General features: G+C 36.4%; 1 protein-coding gene across 1 annotated transcript in view; it reads right to left on the reverse strand.

Moving 5' to 3' along the window:
• PIGN (phosphatidylinositol glycan anchor biosynthesis class N) overlaps window positions 1–15349 on the reverse strand; it is a 75765-nt gene that overhangs the window by 43012 nt on the left and 17404 nt on the right. The window contains 3 exon segments of the mRNA XM_014454428.2: window positions 9836–9891; window positions 10562–10654; window positions 12916–12975. Coding sequence (XP_014309914.1) covers window positions 9836–9891; window positions 10562–10654; window positions 12916–12975 — 209 coding nt within the window.

Raw genomic sequence — 15349 nt, forward strand, 5'->3', positions numbered from 1 at the left:
CAGAATTCCTCCAAGAAATAGCTTATTGTTAAATTTGGTTTTCAATTGCCAAACTACACTTATAACAGTCAGATAATACATCATTTTGAAGAAGTGTAATACTCTAGCTAACAAAGAAATTCTAACTAAATGTGCGTAATTAATGGCACAGCAATTTGAGTCCCATCACTCAGCCCCCCAAGTGCTCAGCCTCCCACTGCTCAGCCCCCCAGTACTCATGGCAGAAACAACAGACTAGGCAGAGCCATCCTGGTGCTTTGTGCCTGAGTCAAACAGCCCAAGAACTGCCTATCAAAGAGCCCCAGGCACAGCCTAACCAACAATCGAATTTAGTAAACACTTTGAACCTATTTGCCATTCTTTTCCTATACCATATATCTTTTTGTTCCCCTATCTTTTCTCTTTCTATCATTTCCCTGTCCTTATTTTACCACAAGAGAAATACTGCTAATACTGCACAAACTGAAAAAATCTATAGCTAAGACATTAAGTTTATGGAATGTAGAAACTGAGGAAATATAATTAGAACTCAATTACCTTACTGAAATAAATATATTTAAACACAAAATTGAACATATACTGCTTAACTATATCTCCTATACTCCTTAACTGAATACTTTCACATTTAAGAAGTGCAAACAAAGTTATTTAAAGACATATCAGGTTAGATCATAAAACTGATATTTTTCTACTAGTGGCCCAGTGCACAAATTTGTGCACATTGAAAGGAAATTAATTAGAAGAAATATTTTAATATCACTATTTGCCCTTTCTCTGTAATAGAAGTGTCAACCAAATTCACAATCAACAATGCCAGATTGAAACACATGTGTGCGATTGGTGCCAGCAAGAGCTTTATATGTATCGCACATGCGCAAGTCAACTTAGCCTCTTATAGATATAGAATAAACTTGCTTAATTAGACCTGCTTTCTGATTTAGCTAAGATTTTTCCACCCCAGTGAAGCAGCCCAACTTCTCTTTCAGGTAATTGTCAGCAACACAGCAGTAAATATCAACACAAAGCACATTATTATTGTAGATTATGCAGGGAGAACAAAGGGTAAAATATTTAACTGCAGCAGTGTTTTGACTATATTCTGAGCAGTGAGAAAACCTGAAGTCATTTTCAAGGTCCACCATTTCTTACTTCTCTTCAGTCGGGTCAAGTTTATAAGCTTTCTAAATCCCCGTCTTCCAGAAAATAGGATTCCACCAAGTCTCCCATCTACCTGCTCCAGGACTTCTGTGGGGATCAAATGAGATGAGGCATGGGAAAACGCTCCACAGACATTTGGTTAAAGTATAAAATGTTTGCACCTGGCTTTAAAGAAAGTCGTGTTCCTGGGCTGAAGAAACTCCAAGAAGGCTAGTCACTAGAGAAAGGAAGCCGGGCATTGCTACATGACGTCATTACCCGGCACCCACAGCCACCGTTTCCAGGCTGGGCTGGGCTGTGGGCTGCATTTTGCACCATGGAGTCTCGGCAGCATCAGCTGTGATTTGGTGGCTGTTGCTCTGGGGTGGTGGCGGGGCCTGTGTCCCACTTGGGAGAAGCTGAGTGTTGTTTTGTGGGCACCAGGTCTGTTGTGCCATTTCTCTGTAAATGGCCAGCGCGCATCACCGCAGCTCCTGCGTTTAGCATCTGCCCCCTGGTGGTCAGTGTGCGTTATAGCAACTGGTTGGACAGTTGGACACTTAGCATATTAGCCTTTTATATATATAGATTTCAATAGCTGCTAAATTAAATATTGGCACTTTCATATGGTGTGCCACAATATGATCACGTATCTTCCTTCTATTTGGTTCTGGTAGTCTCTGAAGAGATAAGATTGAAACTTATAGGAAGCAAAGCTATTGATTTGGGTGGGGTCACAGACTTCTTTCAGAATCTGAAACTCTGCCTAGAAAATGCATATAATCTGAAATCTTACATATAACTTCTGAAAATTCATAAACCCCAGCTCATTTACAAACCCTCTAGAGATCTCTAGAAACTTGTGCCTACACCCAGGCTCCCAGAGCTTTCCGCTTAGGGGAACCCCACTGCTGTTTCAGACACCAGGAAAATTCACTGCCCCTGGACTCACTGGAATTTGGAGGAAAAAGGTACCAGGAAGCAGGAACACATGAAAGAAAAGTTACTTCAAAATGTTGCCACGACCTAGTTCTCTGTCATTCAGACACCACACATTTTGGGATATTTTCCTAAAAGTTTTAGAAATGGAATTACTGGGTCAGGGGGCATATGCACTCTTTGAAGGCCCCATCTAAGTTGAATTTTCCAAATTCTGACAAAACCCTTCTAATTGCTCTCCCTCTCCTTGATCTGATCCACTTGGCCTCCTGACATACCAAGTGTATCCTCTAACTTACGTGAAATTGATGTGGGCATCTCACTGCCTACTTCATCAGTTCTAAACTGTCTGGACTCCTCATGACCATCTCCTTCTATTCTACTTAATTTCCCATTATCCCAAATGTACACCCTCAGCTATAAAGTGGTTAAACATTTCATTCGTCACCAATCTTGTATTAACATCTGAGTTCTTGTTCATAAAGATCCTCCCTTTTCTGCTTTCAATAGTCCAATCATCAGCATCCTTTATGATCCACTCCAAACCTCACTTCACACCATTAGCACTTTAGTGTAATCTAATGAGCAAATTATTTCTCTTCAATTAAATTTTAACCTCCGTGTGGGCCATTAATTATTTACATTAATATCCACAATAATACTTAGCAAAGTGCTAAGCACATAAAATGAATCAATAAATCTTAATTGATTAAAATGCTATCAAAATATTGCAGACCTAAAAAAGGAAGAGAAATAAGAGAGTAATATACAGTGTTCTTCTTAAAACACCTAATGATTTGCTAAATTAAAGGATAAAAAGAAAGTTGGTCTAGAACAAAATTACTTCAGAGTCCTAAAAAGAATGAGAGAAAAAAACATTTTAAAAGGGAAATATTTATGTTACATTAATGAATTCTATTACATTGTATTATATATGAAGTACTTAGGTAAAGCAACCAGGGTCGAGCTAATTTATATTTCTCCTAAATGGACTATTTATAAACCTTGGGACATATCAAATGTTAGGAATATGTGTGGAATTCATCAATATGTTCTCTACCAACCTCACTGCTGCATTATGACATTAAAGATTCTTTGCCGAAACCGGTTTGGCTCAGTGGATAGAGCGTCGGCCTGCGGACTGAAGGGTCCCAGGTTCGATTCCGGTCAAGGGCATGTACCTGGGTTGCGGGCACATCCCCAGTGGGAGATGTGCAGGAGGCAGCTGATCGATGTTTCTCTCATCATCGATGTTTCTAACTTTCTATCTCTCTCCCTTCCTCTCTGTAAAAAATCAATAAAAAAAAAAAAAGATTCTTAGGAAAAACTTGTCCCCCAATATAATTTTCTTTTCATTTTCCGTAAGTTGAGAAGGGGTGCAAAATAAATCTTGGTATTGTATATTTTAAACATAAGAAAGTTTTGTGAAAAATGTAAAGTCCAGAACATAAGGTACAATCTATTAACATGTATGTAAAAAGACAAAACAAGTAACAGCAGCAGCATTAGGGGGGTTGGCAGGGGATTGATTCCAAGTGGATCAGAGGAATATCATCTATAAATTAAAATGAATAAAGGAATCTGCATGTGTCAGCATGGATAAATCTTGAAAATCATAATGGGAAAAAGAACTGTAAAAAATTGGTAGATTTCTAAAATAGGGATTCAATTATATTACATCATTTTATATCTTAAGAAAAAAGAAGATCTAAAGAAACATGGTAAAATGTTACCATTTGTTAAACATGGATTATAGGTACAAAGATTTTTGTTATATTCTCCATTTTCATCAGCATGTTTGAAGTACTTCAAAATTAAAATTTAAAATGTTAGCACCCTGGCAGTGTTGCTAAGTGGTTAGAGTGTCGGGCCATGCACTGAAGGGTTTCGGGTTCGATTCCCGGTCAAGGGCACATACCTGGGTTGCGGGTTCACGCCCCGCCCCTGGTCGGGGTGTGTACATGAGGCAACCAGTCGATGTGTCTTTCTCACATCCATGTTTCTCTCTCTCTCTCTCTCTCTCTCTCTCTCTCTCTCTCTCTCTCTCTGTCTCTCTCTCTCTGCAAAAATAATCTCAGGTGAGGATTAAACAAAAATAAAAATAGGATTATCAAAAATCTTATCATTGATTATTTAGGATGAACTACTGTTTGGAGGACAAATCTCCTTAAATGCTGCCCTTTAAAGTATTATATCTTTTTATTAAGATTTTTATTACAAAAACAAAAATAATTGTTGCATGTACACATGATATTTTAAAGACACCTAGTAAGATCCAGTACATTTCTTTTTATAATATCTTATATTAAAGAAAAATATTTCAAGAAGATAAAGACAGAGAAAGCAGGATAAAAAAATTATTTCTAGAATAATCTGAATTCTTTAAAATGACTAATAATGTAGAATCATGTTACTTTTTGTGTCATTACTGAGTAAATGAATTTTTTTTCTATGTATGTATATATGTATGTATGTGATGTGAAAAATTACCTTTTAAATTTTAGGGCATTTTTAAGACAGAAAACTATATTTCTAGCAAATAATTAGTATGTAGGATGGATGAAGTTGTAAAAAGTTTGACATTAAAACCAGTATTTAAATTTGGTCTATGGGAGAAACTTTTAATCATGATAGCCTAAAAGAAACAAATACATTAAAAAGAATCAAAGTATTTTTTGCCATTTTAGTAGAAAATACATTTAAATACTGTGTTAAAATTTAAGTTCTCTGAATTTACATAGTGAGTTTTAAATAAAAGATAACATGTTTTTGCTTCTATTGGCAAGGTACAATAATCTCCTTCTCATTTTCACTTTTTCCTAAAATATTTAAGAGACCTTTATTGTTCTTTCTTAACTTCAGGGATTTTTTCTTTTAAAGCTTTTCTTATCTTTCTTTGACCTCTATGGTATGCACTTCAAATATAAAGTGTTTTCCTCATTTTTAAAGTGCTTTCACATGGAAGCAAACCTTTCATGCTTCTTCCAGTCATGTAGCTCCACCTGCTGGCCAATCCTTGGCATAACATTGGGATCCACTGGACCCAATTTTAGTTTTGAGTTTCTTTTTTCAACAGTTCTATATGTCTATTTCATTATTTTATTCTTTCTCACGGGTCTTTAAAATATCAAAAATAAAATGTACTTACTTTTTAAGGAATAGGGTAAAATAGGATATACAATTACCGTATGGATCCATTGGACCCTTTTACAAGTCTAAGATATGTTATAGGATTTTAGCAGTCTTAATTTTTCTTTTTGTTGAAACATTTGCTATTTTATCACCCTAGAAATTATTATATTATTCATCAAGTATTAATGCTGGAAAAGACTAAGTAAGACAATGGAGGAATGGTGAACAGATATCATTAAACTAAAATACAGTGATGCTAGTGAAATGGATCAAATAAGATCTCAAGAGTATGAATTTTCAGATCTCCTCCCTCTCTCTTCCCCTTCTCCTCCCAAGGAAAAGAAAAAGAAAAAAAAGAGTATGAATTTTCAGATATCAATATCCTAAATTTTCTCAAACTTATGAATCAGTGACTAAACAATATGTTTATAAGAATAAAAAAAAAGATGGTTCTTATTCAATAGGAAAGGACCTCATCACACAATTGTTTGTAACAGGAACCTACCTAAGTAAGCTATCTGTTTGCAAAAAGAATGTATGATGCCCTGGCCAGTGTGTTCAGTGGTTAGAGTGTCTGCCCAAGCACCCAGCCCTGGTTGGGTATGTGCTCCAGGGAGGTGACCAGTTGATGTGTCAAGCTCTCTCTTTCCTCTCCCACTCCCCCTCTGTCCCTCCCTTCCACTCTCTCTCTAAAAGAAAAAAAAAAAAGGAAAAAATATCCTCGGGTGAGGATTAACAACAAAAAAAAGGATGTGTGGCACAGTATTCTTTCATCTTTTATGATATTTATGTGCCAATATTTACGTGATATAGTTTCTAAGTGGACAATGCTGACATTAGGTGCATATGTAATAGTAACTAGAAGAAAACAGATTGTGTAGAAATAAAGAAAATCACTAGACCAGAGAAAAATAAAGAGTCCATTGTACTCAGATGGTAAATGGTGATAACTGTTTTTCCTGGTATATAGAGCTTATGTAATAGAGAAAAAAAAGGATACTACACAAGAGTGGAAATAAAATATCCAGGAAAAAAGTAATAAGAAATGTATATTGTGGGAGAAACTAAAATTTTTCTTAAGGACATAACAGAAGATATAAATAAATAGATGTTGGATGGTAATGTTCAATATTGTAAAAGTTGTAATTCCCTCCAAATTACTTCTGAAATATTGTATACTGTAATAACCAAAGAATTCTTTATATAACTTATGATGCTAAAATTTATACGAAAAAATTATTTTATGATTCATGCCAATGATTCAAATATTTATTGTTTCTTTTAAAAATGTTTTATCAAAGCAATATATTCATATAATTTATAAAAATAAAAAATAGTACAGGAGGGCATGACAACCAATAAATCCCTGTCCAACCTTCTCATCTCTCAAGTCCCCAAATTAGACACACACACTTTTGAAAGGTCTGTTTTTAGTTATTTTGGTAGCTACCTCCATTTTTCTCAGTAATATGCTTTTATTTTTTTAAATCCTCACCTGAGGCTATATTTGTGTTGTTAAAAATTGATTTGAGAGAGAGAAACATTGATTGGTTGTCTCCTGTATGCATCCTGACCGGGGATCGAACAACCATTTTGATGCAGGGGATGATGCTCCAACCAACCAAGCCACCCGGCCAAGGCCTTAATAATATGCTTTTATTACTATTTCTTGATTTGATGACCTGAGATACTTTTTATTGACTCTCCATTGACTAGCTGTTCCTACTGTCTCCTCCCCCTTCAACATGGTCATATTACTATTTTTGCCTCCTCTATTGGCTACGGTGATCACTTTATTTATTTTTGTTGATTTCAGAGAGGAAGGAAGAGGGAGAGATAGAAATATCAATGATGAGAGAGAATCATTGATCTGCTGCCTCTTGCACACCCCCTACTGGGGATCAAGCCTGCAACCGGGCACATGCTCTTGACTGGAATCGAACCCAGGACCCTTCAGTCCACAAGCCGACACTCTATCCACTGAGCAAAACCAGGTAGGGTTATGCTGGTCACTTTAATAATCTGTCTTATTCTCTAACCTACTGCCTGGCTCTCCAAATTCTATTTTATGAAGACAACAGAATCACTACCATTCTATTTACATTTCTTTCCCCTTCAGCCTTCCAACCTGTAACTCTGTACATTGTCAAGGTTGGTAACATTTGCATTCTATTCTGTAATCTTAAGTCTTCCTTACTTTGTCTAAGGTTTGACTTTAAAAACTGAAAACCAATATTTACATTACGATTATTTAAATACTGTTCACTGAGTAGCAAACTATAATTAGATTTCCTTGATCCATGTGCCAATGTTCAAATGACTTTCCTTTCTGATACTCTGCAACTGTTCAGTCATGTCACATCTTAGGTTGCTTCATAATTAAAGCACGCTTCCTTGTACACTTTGAAATGTACACCCTGAAGTTTCCAATTGTCATTATTTTTGAGGATGAAGAAATGTATTCCTTCTGTGTAAGTCACTGTGTTTCCCCTAGCTCCTTATTCAATCCATATATTACTTAAAATCATTTCACTTCCTATTCTAATCTGGAGGACTTGCCTCCCATTTGGACTGTTCTTGTACAGTTTAACATTCCCTAAATTTTTAGTTGCATTACCCCTTTAAAAAAAGCATTCTGTACTCTTTCTCATTTTGCAAAGTTTATGCTGATTTTTATTTTATGGATACAATAGTGAATCAGATATTGCTGAGGATTTTAATATTTATAAGTTCTTTTCTGTTCCTTAAATAATCTATTTCCTCAAGAGTCTACTCTTGCCCTAGCCGGTTTGGCTTAATGGATAGAGCATCAGCCCTCGGACTGAAGGGTCCCTGGTTCGATTCCGGTCAAGGGCACGTACCTCATACCTCGGTTGCAGGCTCAATTCCCGGTCCCAGGTCCCCCAGGTCAGGGCATATGTGGGAGGCAACCAATCAATGTGTCTCTCTCACATCCACGTTTCCCTCCCTCTGTTTCTCTCCCTTCCTTCCACTCTCTCTAAAAAGCAATGGAAAAATATCCTCGGGTGAGGATTAACAACAACAAAAAAAGTCTATTATTCATATTATCTTAGGTTTTTCTGGTTATATGGCAGGCTTTCAACAAATGGCGATTTTCAAGTCTACAGGCAGAGCCAGTAGCTTTGCTCTAGGGTGGGTGAACCAGTGAGCGGGAATCAGCTATCCTACTGAGCCCAGAAATGACACAAAGCGAGCAGTGGCTCTGTAGGCAGATATTTAGCATAAAAGCAGAGCAAGTGCATGGTGAGTCAGCAAGCTGAGTAAAAGAAGGCGGGTAGTGTGCACTTGAACCTCTTAGAGAAGAGTGTTTCCCTGACCATTTTTTCTAAAGTGGCTGGGCTAAAGTAACTCTCAGTTATTCTCAGTTCAATGTCTTACGTATTTTCTTCATACCAGAAATTGATAATATATTTCTTGTTCATTAATTTATTTTGTTATGGTCTGACTATAACACTACATTATAAATAAACAGATGCATATGATACATATATATGATATAATATGGGGCAAATTCTAAGAGATAAAGACTTGGCTTTATAAGCATATGTAATACTCATAATCAGGGACATTCCTCAAAGGTAAATCTACTTTTGATATATGTTTAAAAAAATAAGGGTAATTAATTGCATATGATCATAACTTGCAAGTCATGATTATGCTTTGTTTTTGTCACCTTCCCCCACCCCCTCCTCGCACACACAGTCAGGCATACAGTCACATTATTCACAGGGCAATGCAATATTGAAGCATTTCTAGTTTATAAATACCATACTCATGCTACATAAGTTGTTAAATATAATTCCAGTAAGTCATTCAATCATATCCCTAACACCCATATTTCAAACAATTTGTTTATTTTGGTCAAGAGCAAAATTCTTCCAATTATATGCAAATCCCTGTTAATTGAAAACGAACTTCAAGGAGGTTGAACAAACCTGCCCAAGTCAGTACTACAAAGCCAGATTTATGACTCAACTCTCACCATTCCTGGTTCAAGGAAAATATGTCTTTCTTGGATCTAAGATAGCAAAATCTGCTGCCCATTAAAGTCTGCTCTCCTCTTTGCCACCAATAGTTGTCAATGTTTCCCAGAATTGCATCATTGGCCTTTTCTTGTCACTTTCTACCTTCTGCCTAAAGCTCCTACATATATAACAGTTTCCACCACCATCTTTATGCTGATGGCTCCAAAATCTTCACAATCAACTCTCATTTCTATCTTGAGATGCACGTCCCTATTTCATTGATGTCTTCAATTTTAAATTGAACATTCATCCCTGCCTCTCAAACCAGCTCTTCTTTCTTCCTATAAACCAAAATGGTACCAGTACCTTCCCAGTCAGCCAAGCCAAGAGTCCCCCTACCTTCCCAGTCAAGCATAGTTGAATTTATCTCCTTATTTCCCATATCTCTCTGCACTCTCTACCAGTCATACAAAAATATTTAGTTACCATCTGGCTCATTACTTACAAAAACAATAGATGAGACTTTCATTTTGGAGTCTGCACTAATGTGCACAAAAACCACAAGGTTTCTAAGTAATTTATTCTGTCAGCATTTAAACTCGTTGAAAAATTCTTTCCTATAAGCTAATTAATATACTTACTTAAATGGTGTAAACAAAAATGGTAAAGTAACTTCTTTTTTCTGAGTCATTTTCACCTGGGAACCAAGTATGAAAATATTTTATTTTATTATAAATGAGAAAAAATTAACTAATTTCATTTTGAAATATAAACATCTATTAAAATGGGTCTTCAGGGATGGTTAACTACTTTGAAGATAAATAGAATTTTGTGTTACTATATTATTTCATAAATATTTTAAAAAATTTATTATCATTCTATCACAATAAACTGAGAATTAAGAATATCAAGTCTGCAAAAGAACTTCAGTAATGTATTCTACTTGAACTCTTAGAAAACAATAAGCCAAGCTGCACTAACTGTTTTAAGAATAACAGAAAGTTTCAATTAAACAGTGAAGTTCTTAATGAATATAATAATGTACAGGAATGACTGGAAATGTTACAATCACTAATGCTACTTCGATGGGGGCAAATTCCAATTAATAAAGACTTGGTTTGTAGTCTTTATAAGCATATGTAATAATCTTACAATTAGAGACCCCTTAAAGGTAGTTCTACACTCTCATACTCATTCATGGATGCTGCATCTCAGAAATGTGAAACTCTGATGCTAGACAAATACATAAAATTCAAAGATAATAACTTATAGAAAATCATTTCTTAAAACACAATTCAAATCTCTTCAGTTAATATATTCAATTTAGGAATTGTAGCAGTGTCCATTTTTTGTGTGTCTTACTTTACCTTGAATTGTTCAAGAATCTGTTTTGCATTTGTATACATGCTCTCTGCTTTGAAGGCATCAGTGTTGTTAAGATAATTCACAGGAAGGATTCCCTATAAATAATAAATACTGGTTTAATATTAGTATTAACAAAGCTCAGGCAATTCTTATAAAACAAAATAAACTTACAAAGGAAGCAATGAAGACAAAACATATGAACAAATAAATTACTGGAATAATAAAACAAAAAAAATCTTACTTTAAACCATAACTGAAAAGTGTTCGATTATTTTTCTTGCAAAGTAATAATAAATAAAGCAAAGGAGATGAATTCAGTAAGTTCAATAAAACCTAACATTTATGAAAAAATTACTATGTGGTAGGCAGTGAATTAAGTGCTTTACACATGCAAAATACCCCTATGGAAAAAGGAAATAAAGACATAGTAAGAAGTATGAGAGTATATTGTGCATATAAGAGTAAGGATTACTTTGTGAAGCTTTTGTTTCACTTACCCAAAATACACACACACACACACACACACACACACACACACACGACGCTAGAACTCACATTACTCAGCATTCTAAATTAGATTTGTTGTTTGTTTTTTGGCTTTTCGGATTCTTAGCAGTATTACCATTCTATGTGGAGAGATCTCCCCCATTGGATACAGTGTAATGGGTCTCCAATGGGGCTCTGCCTCCCTCACTGAAGGGTAGACTAATAACCCAGGCTAGATGACTCAAATAGTTTTGACTCGAAGGTCAAGGAACAAAAGTATGACAGGGGTAATGCTAGTCTACCCCAGTGTAGACTCTGGCTTGGTTCTTTCTTCCAATTCTCCAGAGCTCTCTTGGTTCCTATTCATTTCCAAGCCTGGTCTCTGAATACCCCTTTGGATCAACAAACCACCAATATCTTTAAAATACATTTCCTTTAAATGGATCCAGTCTCCGTTGCTTACAAACAAAAAGTATTTATCTGTTTTCATCACTTAAAACTAAGTTACAAATTGTTGGGGTCCAGCCCCAGCAGGTCCAGGGGTCCCCAAAGGTGTGGACGGAGTCGGCGAAGAAGGAATGACACGGAGACAGCATTCAGTTGATCAGCAGCCTAGCCAGGATCTCTAGCCAGGAACTCCAGCCAAGTTCTGGTCAGGATCTCCAGCGAAGTTCTGGCTAGGATCTCCAGCCAAGTTCTGGTCAGGATCTCCAGCGAAGTTCTGTAGCCAGGTTCTGTCCTGGATCTTTTGCCATGTTCTCTCCCTAGGTTCTGTCCCTAGGTTCTGTGTCCAGGTTCTGTCCCTAGGTTCTGTCCCTAGGTTCTGTGTCTAGGTTCTGTCTAGGATCTCCAGCCAAGTCCTGTCTCTAGGTTCTGTCTAGGATCTCCAGCCAAGTCCTGTCTCTAGGTTCTGTCTAGGTTCTCCAGGTTCTATCCAGGTTCTCCAGCCAAGATCTGCCCAGTTGATCAGTAGCCTTCAGTTGATCAGCAGCCTAGTCAGGACCTCTAGCCAGGATCTCCAGCCAAAGTTCTGGTCGGAGTTCTGGTTAGGAGCTGGTTAGGAGCTGATGAGGATCTGATGAGGATCTGATGTTTAATGTCTTGTTACATCCGTATTTATACCAGCCGATTTTAAACCTGTCAATTTCTATTACAAAGGTTAGGGCGTTTCTTATCTCCATTCCAGGGAGTAAAGATTATGTAGCTTAACTACCCGCCTGGCACTTAATTAAGGGGTTGTATCCCCTCCCTAACCTCAGGGAAAGATCCCCACCTGGGGAAACAACCTTTCTCGGAGAGGTGACCTTGGTTAAAACACATGGCGCTAAAGGGAGCAAACATATTAAGAACAGTATGCTATATATGCCAGGTCCCTTGAAACATATGCTGTGCAGATGTTTCTTTCCTGCAGTGACTGTGTCAAGCAGCAAGGATGGACCGGCTTCCGGCAACAAATATAGGCCCTGGCCAGGTAGATCAGTTGGTTAGAGCATCATCTCAATATGCCAAGTTTGTGGGTTCGATCCCCAGTCAGGGCACATACAAAAATCAACCAATAAATGCATAAATAAGTGGAACAACAAATCAATGTGTGTGTCTCTCTCTCTCTCTTGCAAATCAATAAATAAAATACTCTTTTAAAACCCTAAATTACAAATATAAGTTTGTAAACATTTTAAGAAAAAAATTGTAAAGAAATGTTATTAGGCTTATATTCCATGTTGTAGAAAAGGTATTACATATTTAGGAAGAAATAGGAAAATACAGTTTAAATGTAATCAAAGATTATTCAGAAACATATAGAAAGTAAATTTTACTGTACAATGTATTTTTTTATTCTGAGAGTTGTTAAGAAAATGTTGTCCCTTACCACTGAATTGAGAGGAAAAGGAACTCCAATAAGAGAAGCCATCAATGGTGCAACATCAGCCTACAAACAGAAAAAGTTCAATTTTAAGAAGTCTACAAACATCAACAAGAAAAATAATTTAAGGCAACTATTCTGTAATATAATCTGCATGTTTGTTGTAATCTGTTATCTTCAAACATTTAATACACATTAGATACCGATCTCTAAAAATGTCATTTGTTAGAAGTACATGACTTCATGAAAAACTAAATTATAAAAGAAACCATTAAAAGCTCCAAATGTTAAACATATTAAGCAAAAAGTTACCTATCCTAGTAGCTAGAAATTGACCACTTTATGTAATAGATTTTCAGTATTATGAAAGGCTGCCTTAATTAGACAAAAAATAAATAGCAATAGTAGACTTTCACTGGAGAAGTATATATATGAACTAAAGAAGGAATGTATCAGAAGGAGGTTTGGCCGACCAAAAGTCCAAAAAAACACACAAAACAAACAAACCACACCAAAAAACAAATAAACCAGATAAAAGGTTCTTTAGACAACACCACCCCCCAAAAAAACAAAAACAAACCCATACCGTTTTAGATAGCTCCCTTTCAAGTCGTTTCCCAGAAGTTGTTCATGCTTTCTATCTCCATCTTCTTACCTCCCCATCACTCCTGAGCCCACTCTATTAGTCCTTATAATTTTTTAGGCAGTAAAGTGCTTAGGTGTCAGAATGCCCAATTTCATATCCTTGCTTGTAATCTCTGAGACTGTGGGCAAGTCATTTAACCTCTCTGATGCCTGTTTTCTTATCAGTTAAAAAATAAATGTAAGTTTCTCCCTTACAGAGTTGCAGCATGATTAAATGAGATTAAATTTATGAAGTACCTGGCACAAAATAATCCTGCAATAACTGGTGGCTACACACGCTGTGGAGATTATTATAATTAATGGACCTCTCAGCAGCACTGCGTAGACCACTGCCTTCTTGGCCTCGGTACCACACTCACCTGAGTGTCTTCCATCTCACTGTAGCTCATTTCTCTAGTCCCCTATTTAAAGTAGGAGTTTGGTCCCAGGTTCTCAATCCTTCTCACTTTTTACCACCTGGACTCTCTTTACTAAGTACCACCCCACGTAAAACAGGCAAACTCCAATGGCCTCCCAATCGCCTTCTCCCCTTCCCCCGGAATCCACCGCAGGCCTCCTCTCATCTGTTCTCCATGCTGCAGCCCGAAAAATCCTCACAAAGAAGCAGATCATGTCACTCTCTAGGATTCAAACACTTCATGGGCTTTCCCAAACCACAGAAAGCAAAAGCATGAATACGGGTGGACTACTGTACATCAGTTCTATGCTCTCATGGCTTCACAGGCCTCTTTTGTAGTACTTACCACAGCTATAAGTTTATACTTATTTGTATAATAATTTGATTAGTATCTGCTTTTACTTACCATTATATCCCTGACACATTGTTTAATAATGTTTGCACAATGTTTAAACAATACTGCAGACACATAACAATGTTGATGGAAGTAATGAATAGAGAAATTCTCATCTAATGTAGACCTGAAGTAGGATTACTAAGAGCAATAGTTGAACCTATATTCAGTTTTTTATTATAACCCAGCCTGGATATAAGAAAAACATGCTCTTGTTCTATGATCTTCAAGTTATCCTATCCCTTTGACAGTTATTTTTATTGCAAATGAATAAACTGCTATCCTGATTGTAAATATTTTCATTTATTTGGGTAATAAATGACCATCCGGATAGAAGAGAGCATTCTTAATATGCTGAAGAACAGGCTTCTGTAACCACAGGCCTGAAAAGGAGATCCTAGACCAGTGATGGTGAACCTATGACATGCATGTCAGAAGTGACACGCGAACTCATTTTTTTGGTTGATTTTTCTTTGTTAAATGGCATTTAAATATATAAAATAAATATCAAAAATATAAGTTTTTGTTTTACTATGGTTGCAAATATCAAAAAATTTCTATATGTGACACGGCACCAGAGTTAAGTTAGGGTTTTTCAAAATGCTGACACGCTGAGCTCAAAAGGTTCGCCATCACTATCTAGAGTAGACCTTGGTTTATCCACCACAGTAAGGAATGTCAGCTTGAGAGCAGACCTGGAGAAGGTCAGATCTTCCTGCCACTTCGGAGGCCATGTATCAGTGATGCCATGCTTTCTACAAACAGCAAAGATGGCTATGTACATAGCATATATTCAACAATGAAAATTCTGTACTTCCCATTTACAGATTATGTTACTAATCTAAAATATGTATTAATAAAAAAGAAACGGTAACTGGCGTACTACAGGAAAGAAACCTATAATGAGGTTTTATTAGATTTATGCTCAAAGCAACTAAGCAAGGCAACCATGAAATCACAGAAATTTAACAGGCATGCAATTTCAATTTACATATAATTCTTTA

The sequence above is a fragment of the Myotis lucifugus genome, unplaced genomic scaffold, assembly GCF_000147115.1.
Source record: "Myotis lucifugus unplaced genomic scaffold, Myoluc2.0 scaffold_36, whole genome shotgun sequence".
Taxonomy (NCBI): domain Eukaryota; kingdom Metazoa; phylum Chordata; class Mammalia; order Chiroptera; family Vespertilionidae; genus Myotis; species Myotis lucifugus.